The 14,532-nt window shown below is 33.8% G+C and overlaps 1 protein-coding gene across 1 annotated transcript in view; it reads left to right on the forward strand.

Annotated features, from left to right (window-relative positions):
- The first annotated feature begins 802 nt into the window (after positions 1-802).
- The window catches only part of LOC115437362 (collagen alpha-5(IV) chain-like), a 35,496-nt gene continuing 21,766 nt past the window's right edge, over positions 803-14,532 (forward strand). Inside the window, exons 1-10 of the mRNA XM_030160589.1 lie at positions 803-868; positions 5,616-5,705; positions 5,941-5,985; positions 6,112-6,156; positions 6,725-6,787; positions 6,960-7,013; positions 8,087-8,113; positions 11,544-11,612; positions 11,693-11,755; positions 11,853-11,888. Coding sequence (XP_030016449.1) covers positions 803-868; positions 5,616-5,705; positions 5,941-5,985; positions 6,112-6,156; positions 6,725-6,787; positions 6,960-7,013; positions 8,087-8,113; positions 11,544-11,612; positions 11,693-11,755; positions 11,853-11,888 — 558 coding nt within the window. The remainder of the gene's footprint in view (positions 869-5,615; positions 5,706-5,940; positions 5,986-6,111; positions 6,157-6,724; positions 6,788-6,959; positions 7,014-8,086; positions 8,114-11,543; positions 11,613-11,692; positions 11,756-11,852; positions 11,889-14,532) is intronic.

Below are 14,532 nucleotides of genomic sequence, written 5' to 3' on the forward strand. Positions count from 1 at the left end.
AGTAGGGGTGTGTATTGGCAAGAATCTGCCGATACCATACAAATCACAACACTAGGATCGCAATATGATATATCACGCTAAATCATGATACAGTTAAAAAGGCGATTATTTTTAATGATTATTTCCTGGAAATTTTAATTACACCAGAAATATGCACAAATACTAAACACATTTTTGTTTGATTAGAACAGAATCTAATGCTATATCACAAAATGTTCCTGTGTTCAAACTGAAATTATGTTTTACAGACATTACAGTTTAAGATCCTGTTCAAATGTTTATATTCTATTAGTTCAGAACTAACATCATAATATTATTTTTGTGCAATCCCAACAAAGGAACTAAAATCTGCCTCTCTCAGACAGTAAAAAGTGCTTTTAGGATGCTTCAAATAACCATTATTTAATAAAAGAATGTTAAATAATAATAAATAAGATATAAACAGTGTTACACCCCGGCTGGGGGACCCTAGGGTGCAACATGAAGAGTGTTGTCACCTTTCCTCACTCCCAAGCCACAGAGAAAAAAAACCCTGGACATGGGTTGTGCAAGTTTAACAAAAAGGTGATTTATTTACAAGGTGCAACATAAAGATATTGAAAACTAGACAAAAGGCAACTGAAACTTCGGGGTGGGCTCTGGCCAAAACAACAAACAAAACTGCACTAATGAGAAATTTGGCTGACCTGCAAAATAAAGAAACCAAAATACAAGGTCTAACCTTCCTTACCAAAAACAGGAGAAAACGAGATAAAACAAACAGGGCAGCCCACCCCTACTTCTGAACAGGAACGCTGGCGGAATGGAGGCGGGGTTGGGAGTAGAGGAAGTGCGACAGGGGTCCGGCCCAGCTCTGCAGTCTTTAAAGGTCCGCCTCCAACCGCTGCTCAAATCACAGGGGAGAATCTGGCTCGGCACCTGCAACATATAATCCACTCACACAAGAAAAAAGTGGACACACCCACAGAGTGCCACTCAGACCCACCAATGGGTCGTAACAACAGTGCAGAAAAACAATAAACAAATGTGAACCTCCGCCGTATCTGCATTTGAATAAATACCCAAAAATATTGATACAGTATTGTGAAATGAAATATTGCGATATATTGCAGAACCGATATTTTCTAACACCCCTACCCATATGTAGCTGGGATAGGCTCCAAGCGACCCCCGTGACCCTAGTGAGGATAAAGCAGGTTCAGAAGATGAATGAATGAATGAAAAAAACTTTATTGATGTAGCACTTTTTGTAGAAAGATTTCACAAAGTGCTTTACAATAAAATCAGAAGTAAAACACATAGGACAAGGTTGAAACTTTGAGTGTCATTATTGTGACATTATTGTGAAAAAAATATTGTGGAATAAGTGTATACCTTTCATGCAGTGTCTTGTGTTGAATTTATTGGAAAAATTGTGTAGTTTCAGAATATAACACCAAAAAATGTGTATCACTTGTCCTTGTGTGACTTTTTGCATGATGTTTGATGAAAAGTAGAGAAAAATTACCCTTTTTCAGTGACAAATAATTTGAAAACCCATATTAATCCTGTTACTGCTTGCACATTTTCATTGAACTTGCTTATTTTGAACCTTAGTAGAAGAGCTTATGGTCTGCCCTTTTGAATGAGTACCAGTTTCAGTGATTTCAGTTCAAAGTCAATGACGTCATATCAGCCAGTTCCTCAGAAGACGTCCTGTGACAATTTTGTTTGGATTTTTTGGCTTCTAGGTAAGAATTTGACTTAGAATTCTTTATGTAGAGTTGATATTATCATAAATCTGTATGTATTATACACCATTCTTTTTCTTTTTCTGTTGTGAATAAAGCATTACCCAACAATTAAGTATATTCTAATATTAGATAAGTCAAATCATTACTTTTACTAACCCTACCCCCATCAGTTTTTAGTTTGTGAAAAAAACACATACCACTGTGGAAAAAAAAACTTGCATTCACTCAATTTTCCATATCTAGCCTCCAAAATTTAATCAATTATGCCCGCCTACATGGGCTACAATTAGTTTATATTATTTAGGCCCATTTACTTTCCTAAAGTGAGATCAAGTTTTTTTTACAACCAAATTTTCATATTCGTTTTTGAAACTGCGCACCAATTTGTTAGATTTTGACTTACTCTGTCAATGATGAAGCCATTTTAACCAGAGATTTTGCACAAATGATTTCAGATTCAGTTTTCTGAGAAAATTTGACCCTAAACTAATATTTTCAGTCCATAACCAAGAACTTGAATTTTTGCCCTTAATGTCACTAAAATTCAACTCAAACCTTGAACCTTGTCATAGGCAACAAAAACACACAGTTGCATACAAACCTAGTGTGACGTTTGCTGTGGTTTCGTGCTGACGAATAAATCCTATTTTCATTATGAGCATCAACAGTAAAGACTGGCTGAGACACAGTAAATAAGAAGTTCATCAACTTTTTATTCAGACAACACCTTTTCTTAATCTGTATGGTAAAACATTCTAATATAAGAAAGAAATAATAAAAGCCAAAGCCTGTCACATGGCCAAAGACACAAGAAATATAATATATACAGTATTTATTTAACTGACTTTTTAATGTACTTGTTTCACAGCTTTTTTGTAGGGATTGTTTTTGTTATGATCAGATATATTAAAGTTATGCAATTTGTTCATTATATAATTTATATTTCTGTTATATGATTTACATTTTTGATAAAAACGTAAGTGAAATTTGTTAATTGTATGTCTTTATTCAGAGAATGTAGACCATTCATTGTTAGCAGGGCAGAAAAACAATGGACCTAACAGTTACTATTAGGGCTGTTAGAAAATATCAGTTCTGCAATATATCACGATATTTCATTTCACAATACTGTATCGATAATTTAAAAGTACTGTATCGATATTTTTAGGTATTTATTCAAATGCAGTTATGACGGAGGTTCATTTTTGTCTTTGGGTTTTCTTTATTTCTTTTATCTTATTTTTTTATAATTTAACACTGTTTTATTAAATAATGGTTATTTAAAGCATCCTAAAAGCACTTTTTACTGTCTGAGAAGCAGATGGTAGTTCCTTTTTTGGGATCGCACAAAAATAATGTTCTGATGTTAGTGCTGAACTAATAGAAAATGAACATTTGAACAGGATCTTAAACTGTAATGTCTGTAAAACATAATTTAAGTTTTAACACAGGAAGATTTTATGATATAGCATTAGATCCTGTTACGATCAAATAAAAATGTGTTTCGTATTTGTGCATATTTGTGGTGTAATTCAGTTCTTCCAGGAAAAAAACTTAAAAATATATAAAAATCTTTAAAATATATATGAATAAATGAATGTAAAATGAATAAATTATAATACAAATAATAAAAAAAATCTTAAAAATCTAAAAAAAAAAAAAAAAAAATTGCCTTTTTTAACAGTATTGTGATATATCATGATATATTGTACCGTGATTCTAGTATTATGATTTGTATCATATCGCCAGATTCTTGCCAATACACAGCCCTAGTTACTATCGTATAAATTTCATAATGTCATTGCAGTATTGAACAGTATTATTGCATATCCCAAATATGCATCCTTGTGCAGACACACTATAGGTTTATTGTCACTGTTACATGGGCACTCACAGCAAAGTAAAAATGAAATGGTGCAATGAACAGTGAGTTCAAATTGTTTTTGTTCCATATTTGGACATTTTAACATAAAACCTGAGTACAGTTAGGAGGTGGGTTGTGCTTTATGGGTCTAAGGTCACTACTAGTATTGAGTAAGTCTGGCTAAAATACATTATTATATACAACATATTTGCATTTATTAAAAAAAAAAAAAAAGAGTGACTCTGCAATTTATTTTCAGTGTGTGTGCAATGGAAAGTCAAGGTGCCACTGTGCAGGGGTGAAAGGCATCAAGGTGAGTGGAATTTTGTCTGTGTGCAGAAATAATCACCTGCAACCACAAAGGTATTAACTAAAAATGATTGCTGCCCCAATAAAGCTACATTATTATTGCTATCATCATTAGTATTATTGGTAGTAATAATAGTAGTAGTAGTTGTTGTCATTGTTGTAGTAGTACTAATATAGTAGTAGTATCAGTAGTACTGGTATTTATATTATTCAACAAAATTTAAGACAAATGCTCTTACCACACTTTGTGCAGTGTCTTATCTGACATACATGAACATGTCCTGATGTCCTGCTGTTTTTACATCAATTATTCCTGACTCCTAATCTCATAAGTCACTTTGCATTAAATGTAGTTTGTCTCTGTGTCCTTCTTTATCGTTTTAAACTTATTATGGGAGACCACTTGTTTCATTTTAAATCAATTTGTAATGAGCTCAGACCAGACGGACAAGAACACATGCGACCTATTCAGCATCATACCGTCCTGGTATAGTAAAGGTATGCAGAAGGAGGTCTGGGCTTAGAAACACTAGTGTCCATCAGTTTTAGTGCTGACTAATGTGTGTCTGTTTGGATATGCACATAAAAAGAGTTACCATGTCTTACTATATAAACTGACAACTGTTTTATTTATTTTTATTTTATTTTATTTTAATTAAAATCTTGCTTTAGGGGATTAGTAATGTTTTGTCTTCATTAGTGCTTTTTTTTCAAACTACACTTTTTGGTAACACTTTATAATAAGTACACACTATGAAGCATTAGTTAAGCATTAACAAATACTGAATTCATCATTTATAAAGCATATTTCTGACATGAATACTCATTAATATAAGGTTTATAAGCACAGTTATAAATGTTTTACTCATCATTAATAAGAACGTCAGTTATGGATTAACAAATACTGAATTCATCATTTATAAAGCATATTTCTGACATGAATACTCAATAATATATGGTTTATAAGCACAGCTATAATGTTTTACTCATCATTAATAAGCTCATCTACAATGTGCTTAATGATTGTATTTTCATACTTTATAAATCATGGATTCAGCATTTAAAAATTTAGTATTGCATCACTTACAGACCAGTCATGATGTGCATTTATGCTCACACATACACTATTCAGACATGTACTAACGGTTAGTGAATATTTTAGTAGGTATTTTATACTAACTCGCACATTTATTTTCCAATAGATGTCCTATAAACAGTTATTAATCCACAAATTCATTATTTCAGGTAGTTAAAAACCACTTACTACTCATTAATTAAGTCTATGGTGTGAGTTCATCTAAAGTGTGCACTATTTGTGCCATCTAAAGCATTTACAAATGAGATTTTCTGAATCTGATTCTGAATCCATAATTTATAAAGTATGAAAATACAGTCATTAAGCACATTGTAGATGAACTTATTAATGATTAGTAAAACATTCTTAACTGTGCTTATAAACCATATATTAATGAGTATTCATGTCAGAAATATGCTTTATAAATGGTGAATCCAGTATTTGTTGATGCTTAACTAATGCTTCATAGTGTGTACTTACTATAAAGTGTTACCCACTTTTTAAGCTTTTAAAGTGAATTCATCAGCAGATTTATCATATATCATCAGTACAAGTGTAATATGTTTAAATTCAACACACAAGTACACAAAATGCATTCCTATATGTCTTCTAATATATTTACATCCACACATAGGGCGAAAAAGGTTTTCCAGGTGATCCAGGTCTCCCAGGGCCACAGGGTCGTCCAGGATCAAATGGTCAAGCTGGACCCATTGGACCAAAGGTGGAGTCTCTCTCTCTCTCTCTCTCTCTCTCTCTTTCACTCTCTCTCTCTCCCTCTCTCTCTCTATTATTTTTAGTGCATACAGTATACAGTTGTAATGATCTTCGTAGAGGGCAACAATGAATTCAATTGTGTATTAGTATGATGAATTGCACTCTCCTCTTTGCTTTTTGGGGTACATATTCTGCATCTCATTAGATCTCTAAGATTTATTATAGGCTGGTGTCTTTGACAGGGTAACGCTGGGCCTCCTGGAGCTGTAGGGCCTAAAGGTGATCAGGTAACGTAAACAGGGCTATTCAGGAGTGAAATGTGTGATTTAAAAGGCTCATATAATGCTGTAATTCTACTTTCATGTAGACAAAGTCAAACCCTTTCATATCTTAAAAGTATTGTGTTTTCATAGGGATTTCCAGGAAAAGAAGGATTTGCTGGGTCTCATGGTTTACCGGTGAGGTGTCACTTAAACTTTAATCTGATTTAATTTCTGATTTGATTTACTTACCCAGTAACTGTATTCTGCAGATTTTTACTTCATAACACTGGTCTACAATTTTTTAGAAATGATTTGCTTCAGAGATTAAATGTGCTAAATGTTACGTATTTTAATAAGATTAATTGGAAAATAAATGACAAAAGTGTCGGTTTGCTGATGTTTTCAAGGTATATGATTAAGTGTTTTTACACATATATATTGGTTTATGTACATTTATATAATAGTTTTATAAATCTTCCACTAAATAGAACCTGTAAAGTGAATGTATTCTAATGTGCAGACAGTGTTTTGAAGTAGATCTTGTAGCTCTGAGACAAATATTCCTTTTGGGTCAAACCCATTCTCTCATTAATTCCTGAATTTCACATTTTGACCCAAGGCTGTATCTTGGAAAGTTCAGCCAACCAGCATTTTTTACTTGATTTTTCTTTGCCAGTGACTCCCATGTGGTAAAATTTCATTTCTTTTATTCTGGAAGCATTTTCCTTGTAGACCAGTGTAATCAGTTCATTCTATCTTACAGGGTATCCCAGGTTTACAGGGGCCTCCAGGTCCCCCAGGGGCCCACGGCTGCAATGGAACAGATGTAAGGAAAAACATGTAGAAATAGACAGCAGGTCTGATGTTCCATAGTGTCACATCAGTTTAAAGTTCTTAGGGTGTAGAGATATGAAACAAAAGCTTTACAAACATATAGTGCTTTTAAAAGAATGAACATTTTTTGATACTTGAATAAATCCCTGTTTTTCTACTTTTAGGGGGAAAATGGGTCTCCCGGTAGGCCTGGGAACAGTGGGACTGATGGACCACCAGTAAGACAAACATCAATGCAATTTATCTACAGTCACGGAAAAAAAATATTAGACCATCAAAAGTCATCAAAAACAATGGTTATATAATCAAGTACTAACTCCTGTGTGTGTCATGTGACTAAAACAGACAGAAAAGAAAACATGGAATGCCTAAAAGCACTGTTTTTGGCAGTACAATATCATAGATATTGATGTAAGAACCAAGGTTATTATCGTTAACGAAAACTAACGAAATGACAAAAACTTGAATTGAAAAAACATTTTTGCTAACTGAAATAAATAAAAACTATAATTAAAAGAAAAAAACCCATAACTAACTGAAACTGTATTGTGGCCTTACGAAACTAACTGAAATGTATAAAAATTCTGGATAAAATTCCCTTCATTTTCGTCTTTGTCAATGTCGGATTGATATGAAATCAATTTATTTCACTCGGGCATTTTTAGCTAGCGGCACTTCACGGTCCGTCACTTGTCGAAACTTGTACAGACTCGACCTCTCATCCCCACTCTACCTGGAAACATGGAGACTAAAGTTGGGAGAAAGTAGTAGTGTCCTGTACGGGATTTATCTGAATACGACAGCAAGGAAGATAAAAGATATGAAAAAATTAAAACTAAACTAAAACTAAGCATTTAGAAAAAAAACAAAAACTAATAAAAACTAGCAAACCTGCTCTAAAAACTAATCAAAACTAACTCAATTAGAGAAAAAAAGTCAAAACTAAATAAAACTAAACTATAATGACAAATCCAAAACTATTATAACCTTGGTAAGAACTTAAGTAATTTTGTTTTTTTATCAAGAAAACATGGAAAATGTCTAGATATCAGCTCTGAAATTAAACTCTTATGAGCTATTTTTGTTGTTATCATTGTATTTGTCCAAACAAATGTACCTTTAGTTGTAGCAGGCATTAAAATGAACAAGAAATTGAAGAAAACAAGGAGTGGTCTAATAATTTTTTTCTGTGACTGTATGTTTTGTTTATTTATTTTATGAATTCATGATTTTCAGCATATCTGAGCATTTTGTGTTCAAAAATGCCCTCCCCTTTGTTCTTACTTTGCAGGGCCCACCAGGTCTGCGTGGACCTAAGGTAATTCGTTGAATAATGTCCACCCACAGCCTTTTGTTAAGTACTTGGTAGAAAGAAAGGTAGAACTGCAGAACTACTCAGCAATTACTGTCTTTTAAGAAGTTTATTAGCTCCTGAAGGACCAAGAAAAAAAAACATGACGCTGCACCAGCAGAAACACTCTGCTTCTCTGAGCTCCCATAGCTCATTTTGAACTGGGCCCGCCTGAGATCAATAACTTTTTAAGAGATTATTCTTTCTGGTTCCATCTAAAAAAGAAGAAAAGTGTTGCTTTGGGAATATCAGAAACATTCCTAGAGAATCATAAAATACTGTTGGTCACATGTTCAATGTTGATAATGTTTTATCAGGTTATGTGTAGAGGTTTGGACCAGTTTTGTATTTGTTCTGTTCTTCTATATACACAAGCCCTGTTTTTACCACTTTTTTTTTTTTTTTTTTTTTTTTTAAATATTAAATCTGTTTATTCCCACACAGTGCCAAACCACACTGCTGTCACAACCTCATATGTTTGCACCAGTGTCAGTTTCGTTCTGGGGATTAGGTTTTTTTGCTTTGTTTTTTTCAACTTTTTGGAAGATATTTAAGTATACAGTACAAAAATTTAAACAAACAACAAGATGTCAAAAGGGAAAAAGCATTTGAACATATAAGTTTAAGAAAGTAATGAAAGATACAAAGCATAATATACAAATAATAGTATAAAAAAGTAAATAAATAAATAAAAATAACAGATATAACAAATATAAGTAAATAAATACAACAGAGAGTTCGTTCAATATTAAAGAATTGTTTATAAATAGCCAGGGTGTTAGAACTTTTTTTATTATGGATAAATTCTAAAGATTTAATATAATTTTCAAATTCCAATAGGAAGATTTTAAAATTTGGGTGTGTTTTAGTATATTTATTTTTATGTATATGAAATTTTCCAAATAAGATGAACAAATTTACAACAAATTCTGAATAGTGAATATCATGTTTAAAATATGTAATCACATTTTGGGATGTTATAGTTATCTTATTATTACTTTTAGATATGATATATTTTTCAATTTTGGACCAGAAATTGTTTTTACCACTAAAATGATAAACACAGACTGTGATTGTTGAGATAACACCTAACCAAAAGTCTGGAAACATGGAAACTACTGGGAAAGTTGTGTTGACAGTCATTGGCATGAGGATAGAACAACCCATATAATGAAGTCAACATTTGCAGAAACAAAATGAGAGTCATTATTGAAGATATACAGGAGAGATGCATACATTTCTTCTGACAGATATTGCTGAGGAGAACCAGGAAGACCAGTTAATGCAGTGGTTCCCAACCTTTTTCAGCCTGTGACCCCATTTTAACATCACAAATTTCTGGCGACCCCAGACATTCAAAACTGAGACTTTTTGTTTTTTTTGCTAAAATTAATTTGTTTTTGATCATGTAATAGTTTGCCATACTATGTTGCAAATAAACGTTAATTTTAGACGACATTTAGACTATATAATGTAAATTTTTATTAGTAAGTTTTAATTTTTAATTTTTTTTTTTAATCAATTATTAGAAATTTCAAGCGACCCCACGTTTGGTACAGTCTGTTCTTTCTCAAACTGATAAAATCTTGTGCTACAAACATCTTAAACCAGTGTACACATCTGAATGAAGGGGTTAAGCCAGTGGTTCCAACCTTTTTTGGCTCCTGGCCCTATTTTAACATGACAAATTTCTGGCGACCCCAGACATTCAAAATGGAGACATTTTATTTGCTAAAATTAATTTGTTTTTGATCATGTAATAGTTTGCTATAATATGTTGCAAATAAATGTTAATTTTAGGCAACATTTTGGCTATATACTGTAAATTTTTATGAGTAAGTTTTAATTTTCTATCAACTACTAGAAATATAAGGTGACCCCATTTGAACTCCAGGTAACCCAAGGTTGAAAAACACCGAGTTAATGTGTACAAGTGAAATATGTACAAATTCACCCCCTGTACAGTTGTCACAGTGGGGAAAATCACCCATTGACACCCAAACCCTTTTTGTACCAGACTGGAAACTGTTTATTATAAGCTCCAAATGTCAAGATATTCTTTCCTGAGGTATCACATTAGCAAAAACTGGAAATATCATACATCTGATCATAACTGATGCCCACATAGAAACATAATAACATGTATACAACCAGTAGAAACACTTCAGACTGTTCTGCTTAAAGTCCGTCATATTTAAACATTCAAAGCATAAATTCCATTCTGTAATATTTAAGGAGATATAAGAGAAGAGATGGTATATATTCATCACATTTATGTTTTCAGTTGTCTATAATCAGGCCTTAATGAAGGACTTAGATTTTTTTTATCCTCTACATAAGCTACATTATTTTCTGTGACTGCACCAAATTTAGCATTGGCCTCATAAAACAACCATGCCCTGTCGTAGGTTGATTGTTGATTTGTGGGTAATAATTTGTTGTGTTACAATCATTGCTAAGAATAGTGCAGATGGTTAATAAGAGTTTCCTCTCAGTAATATGAACAATAGTGAATTTTATTATATAATGTCTATTACTGATCCTTACACCCTCACAGATGCCACCCTGCTGCTCCGCTATTTATATGACAAAGTAAATTATATGTTGGGTGTAAATTTTATTACATTTCCCATGTCCCTTGTTACCAAATACTTGCACCATCAGGTTTTTGACCACTGATTGGACTAGATTTGTGTATAATATAGTGTATATTCTACATCACAGGTGTCAAACATGCGGCCCGGGGCCAAATCTGGCCCGCCAAAGGGTCCAGTCCGGCCCCTGGGATGAATTTTTGAAAAACAGAAATTACACTAAGTTATTAGCAATCCTTTTATTTCAGGTTTCCCATTCAGACCAATTCAGTCTCATAAAAACCTGTCAATACTCACAACTCCAAATTTTTCTGTTTGTAAATCTAAATGTTTTCATGTATTTACACTAAAACAAAGTATAATTTCACAAAAACTCTGAATAACCTGAACAAATGTGGACGACCTGAAATGTCTTAATAGATGTGCAATTTTAATAATTTTCTACCTATTAATAAATATTTTGTGTGTTTGTAGATCCACTGTGATCTGTAAGTTATGATGCACATGTGGAAATGACAAACTAAAGCATAATAGTGTTAAAATTACAATTTTTTTTTCAGTTTGTTCATGTGATTCACATTGTTTGAAAGGATAGTTTGTAGATGTAAACATTTTCATAATGTTAATTTACTTTTTTCTCTCTAAAACATAGAGAAAAGTTTGGAGTTGACATTATTTATATATTATTATGTTACTATTTTACTGGTTCGGCTCACTGCAGATCAAATTTAGATGAATGTGGCCCCTGAACTAAAATGAGTTTGACACCCCTGTTGTACATCATTGCTTCTTCTACTTGACAGGGTGAATCAAGGATATCAGTGAATGCATCACCAGGTCCACCGGGGCTGCCTGGGAGGGACGGAGAGACGGTAACTGTTTCTGTTTTAATATTAACACAGCTGTTTAATTATGTCTGCTTATACTCAAAGGAAGCTTCCTTGTCCCTCAGGGATATGAGGGTCCCCCTGGAGACCCTGGATTGCAAGGGAATCCTGGATCACATGGACAACCTGTGAGTGAAGTTCTTTGTGTTCCATACACCGACTAAACAACACACACTACAGTAAATGTCATGCTAATCATTATAATGTGGTATTACCTATCAACAGGGGTTTCCTGGCCAAGCAGGTCCTCCAGGTTCTAAGGTAATGTTCATCGGCTAAAATTTACTTAGGGGGTCAAATGAGTGGCCATTTTTGTCAAAAAAAAAAGTTGTAAGAAATGCATAGAACTGTGTTGAAATAATGCTAATACATTTGTGCACAGACTACTGATATTATCTGACAGTGGAAGCTATATTTTCAGAAATATTGGATTGTGAATAGCACGTGTATGTGAAAACTTTTGCTGGTGGACGGACATGACATTACCCATGATGATCTGGTCAGTACCAGTACTTTATTAGTAATAAGCTTATATACTTATTATTGCTAATGATCCTCTTATTCATAAATGTTAGTATTGTGGATCTAAAACAATAACAGCTGACACAAAAACACAAAATGTGGCAGTGGACGGATGTGACATGGTTGTTACAGATCCCATCATACTGATGCTCGGCAGCCATGTCACCGTTTCCACAAATGATCCCTGTGCAAAAACTAGGATCAGAATTATTTATTGTATAGTTTATCATCATACTAAAGAGGAAATAACAATATAGAATTGTTATTTCTTTATAAAAATGCTTATTATTAGAAAACTGTTGATTTAAAAAGTGACGTGTGACATTCTTCATGTATGTATTGGCGTAACATAAGCAGGATGGATCAGCACCATACTCCATATTGCAACCTGTAAAAATAAAACATGTGATATGTAGTATATAATCTTGTAAGAAAAACTGGGGAATCTAAAAGAATAGAATATTTGTTTTTCAGGTAAATTCAGTTCCAATATAACTTGGCCATTTGTGACATGAAAATATAGCATTAATTGTGATGAAATTGGACATTTTTGAGCTGAAAACATAGTTCATATGACCATCAACATGTTGTAACAGAACTGAAATCCTGTAAATTTGCATAACTTGCATTTACCAACACAAAGTTCCTTTGGGGATTCACTTCTATTGATTTCTTATGCACAAAGACATAAATAAGACTTCTAAGCAAATTTTAGCCATCATGAAAGATTCTGCAGAAATCTGAGACTTATGACACAGGTTATGAGTCTGAGAAATAGTTGGTGATTAGATGCTTTTGTAGTATCTGCTGCATTATATATAAGATAAGATATACTTTATTGATCCCCCAAGGGGGAAATTCAAGTATGTTCAGCAGTGCAAGACAGTATGCGTCAATACAATAGAAAAATGAAGAGATAAAAATATAAACAAGTCTGTTAAAGTGGTTAAAATGACAAGAAATAGCAATAACAATAATGATAAAGTAGCAAGTGTGCAGTAGGTGACTTTTATAAATGTGCAAGTGACATTGACAGATACTAAAAGACTGCTTAGAGCAGGATGTAGTTCAAGCCAAGCTGCTGTTGTTCAGTCTGATGGTGGTGGGAACGAAGGAGCACCTGAAACGTTCAGTCCTGCACTTGGGTGGGATAATCCGCCCGCTAAATGAGCTGCCCATCAGCCACAGCTCCTCATGCAGAGGGTGAGAAGGATTGTCCTGGATTGCTCAGATTTTGTCCTTCATCCTCCTCTCAGCCACCATGTCCAGACTGTCCAGGTCCAGTCCCAGTACAGAACAGGCCTTCCTCACCAGCTTGTTCAGCCTGTTGCCCTCACCAGTCCTAACGCCACCCCACCAGCATACTACAGCAGAGAATAGTGCACTGGCCACCATGGACTGATAGAAGGTTTTGAGGAGCCCCCTGCAGACACTGCCCACTGGTACAGGTTGACTCTGGTTCCTCCCAAAGTCCACCACCATTTCCTTGGTCTTGCTAATGTTGAGCTTAACCTTTTCATGCATAAATTATGAAAACGTTAGTCGAGATTTTTTCCTGAGTGTTTTTATTCCTCTTTAGACATGAAAAAACCAATGACATTGAAATTTTTTATGAACCTATTTCTCATGGAGTTACAAAAATGTCCACTCAGCTGGACACCATGCGTTTAATTTTTGAAGCAAAGAAACATGTATTTAAAACCCATCATCAGAAAGTGATATACTGCAAAATAAAAACATTTTTAATGCAGCTAATCTGATGTTTTCTCACATTTTAGCATACTTTAGCGGTAGTTATTACTCACTTCATGAAGACAATATGCAAAAAAACCCTAAACTTTTTGTTTAACAAAACTGTTAATTACAGTCTAATAACATTTAGCAACTGATTTACACTAAAGCATGTTAGTGCAGATCAAGTTTATGAAGAACAGCAAAGTTACAGTAATCGTATAAATTGCAGTGTATGGGATGATGCATAAGTGTCCACTGTGTTGGCTGATATGGAACTAAAACAACAAAACCCATGACTATGCAAGAGAACAGCTGCAGAATAGCTGTCCACTGTAGTGACTACTATGCATGAAGGGGTTGAGGTGGTTCTGGCTGCTCCATGTAACAAAGCTCTCCACCAGTCCTCTGTACTGCTCTTCATCATTGTTGCTGATGCAACAGACTATGGAAGAGTGATCTTAGAACTTTTGGAGGTGGCAGGATCCAGAGTAGAACCGGAAGTCAGAAGTATAGAGGGTGAAGAGGAATGGCACTCTGGGCATCCTGTCATAGCAGTTGTCTTAATATGATTCCTACTAAGTGGTTAAATTGCATTTCACAATCAAACTGTATGGGAAAAAAATAGAAAATGTAGTATTGTTACAAGTTA

Source organism: Sphaeramia orbicularis, chromosome 17 (genome assembly GCF_902148855.1).
Source record: "Sphaeramia orbicularis chromosome 17, fSphaOr1.1, whole genome shotgun sequence".
NCBI lineage: Eukaryota > Metazoa > Chordata > Actinopteri > Kurtiformes > Apogonidae > Sphaeramia > Sphaeramia orbicularis.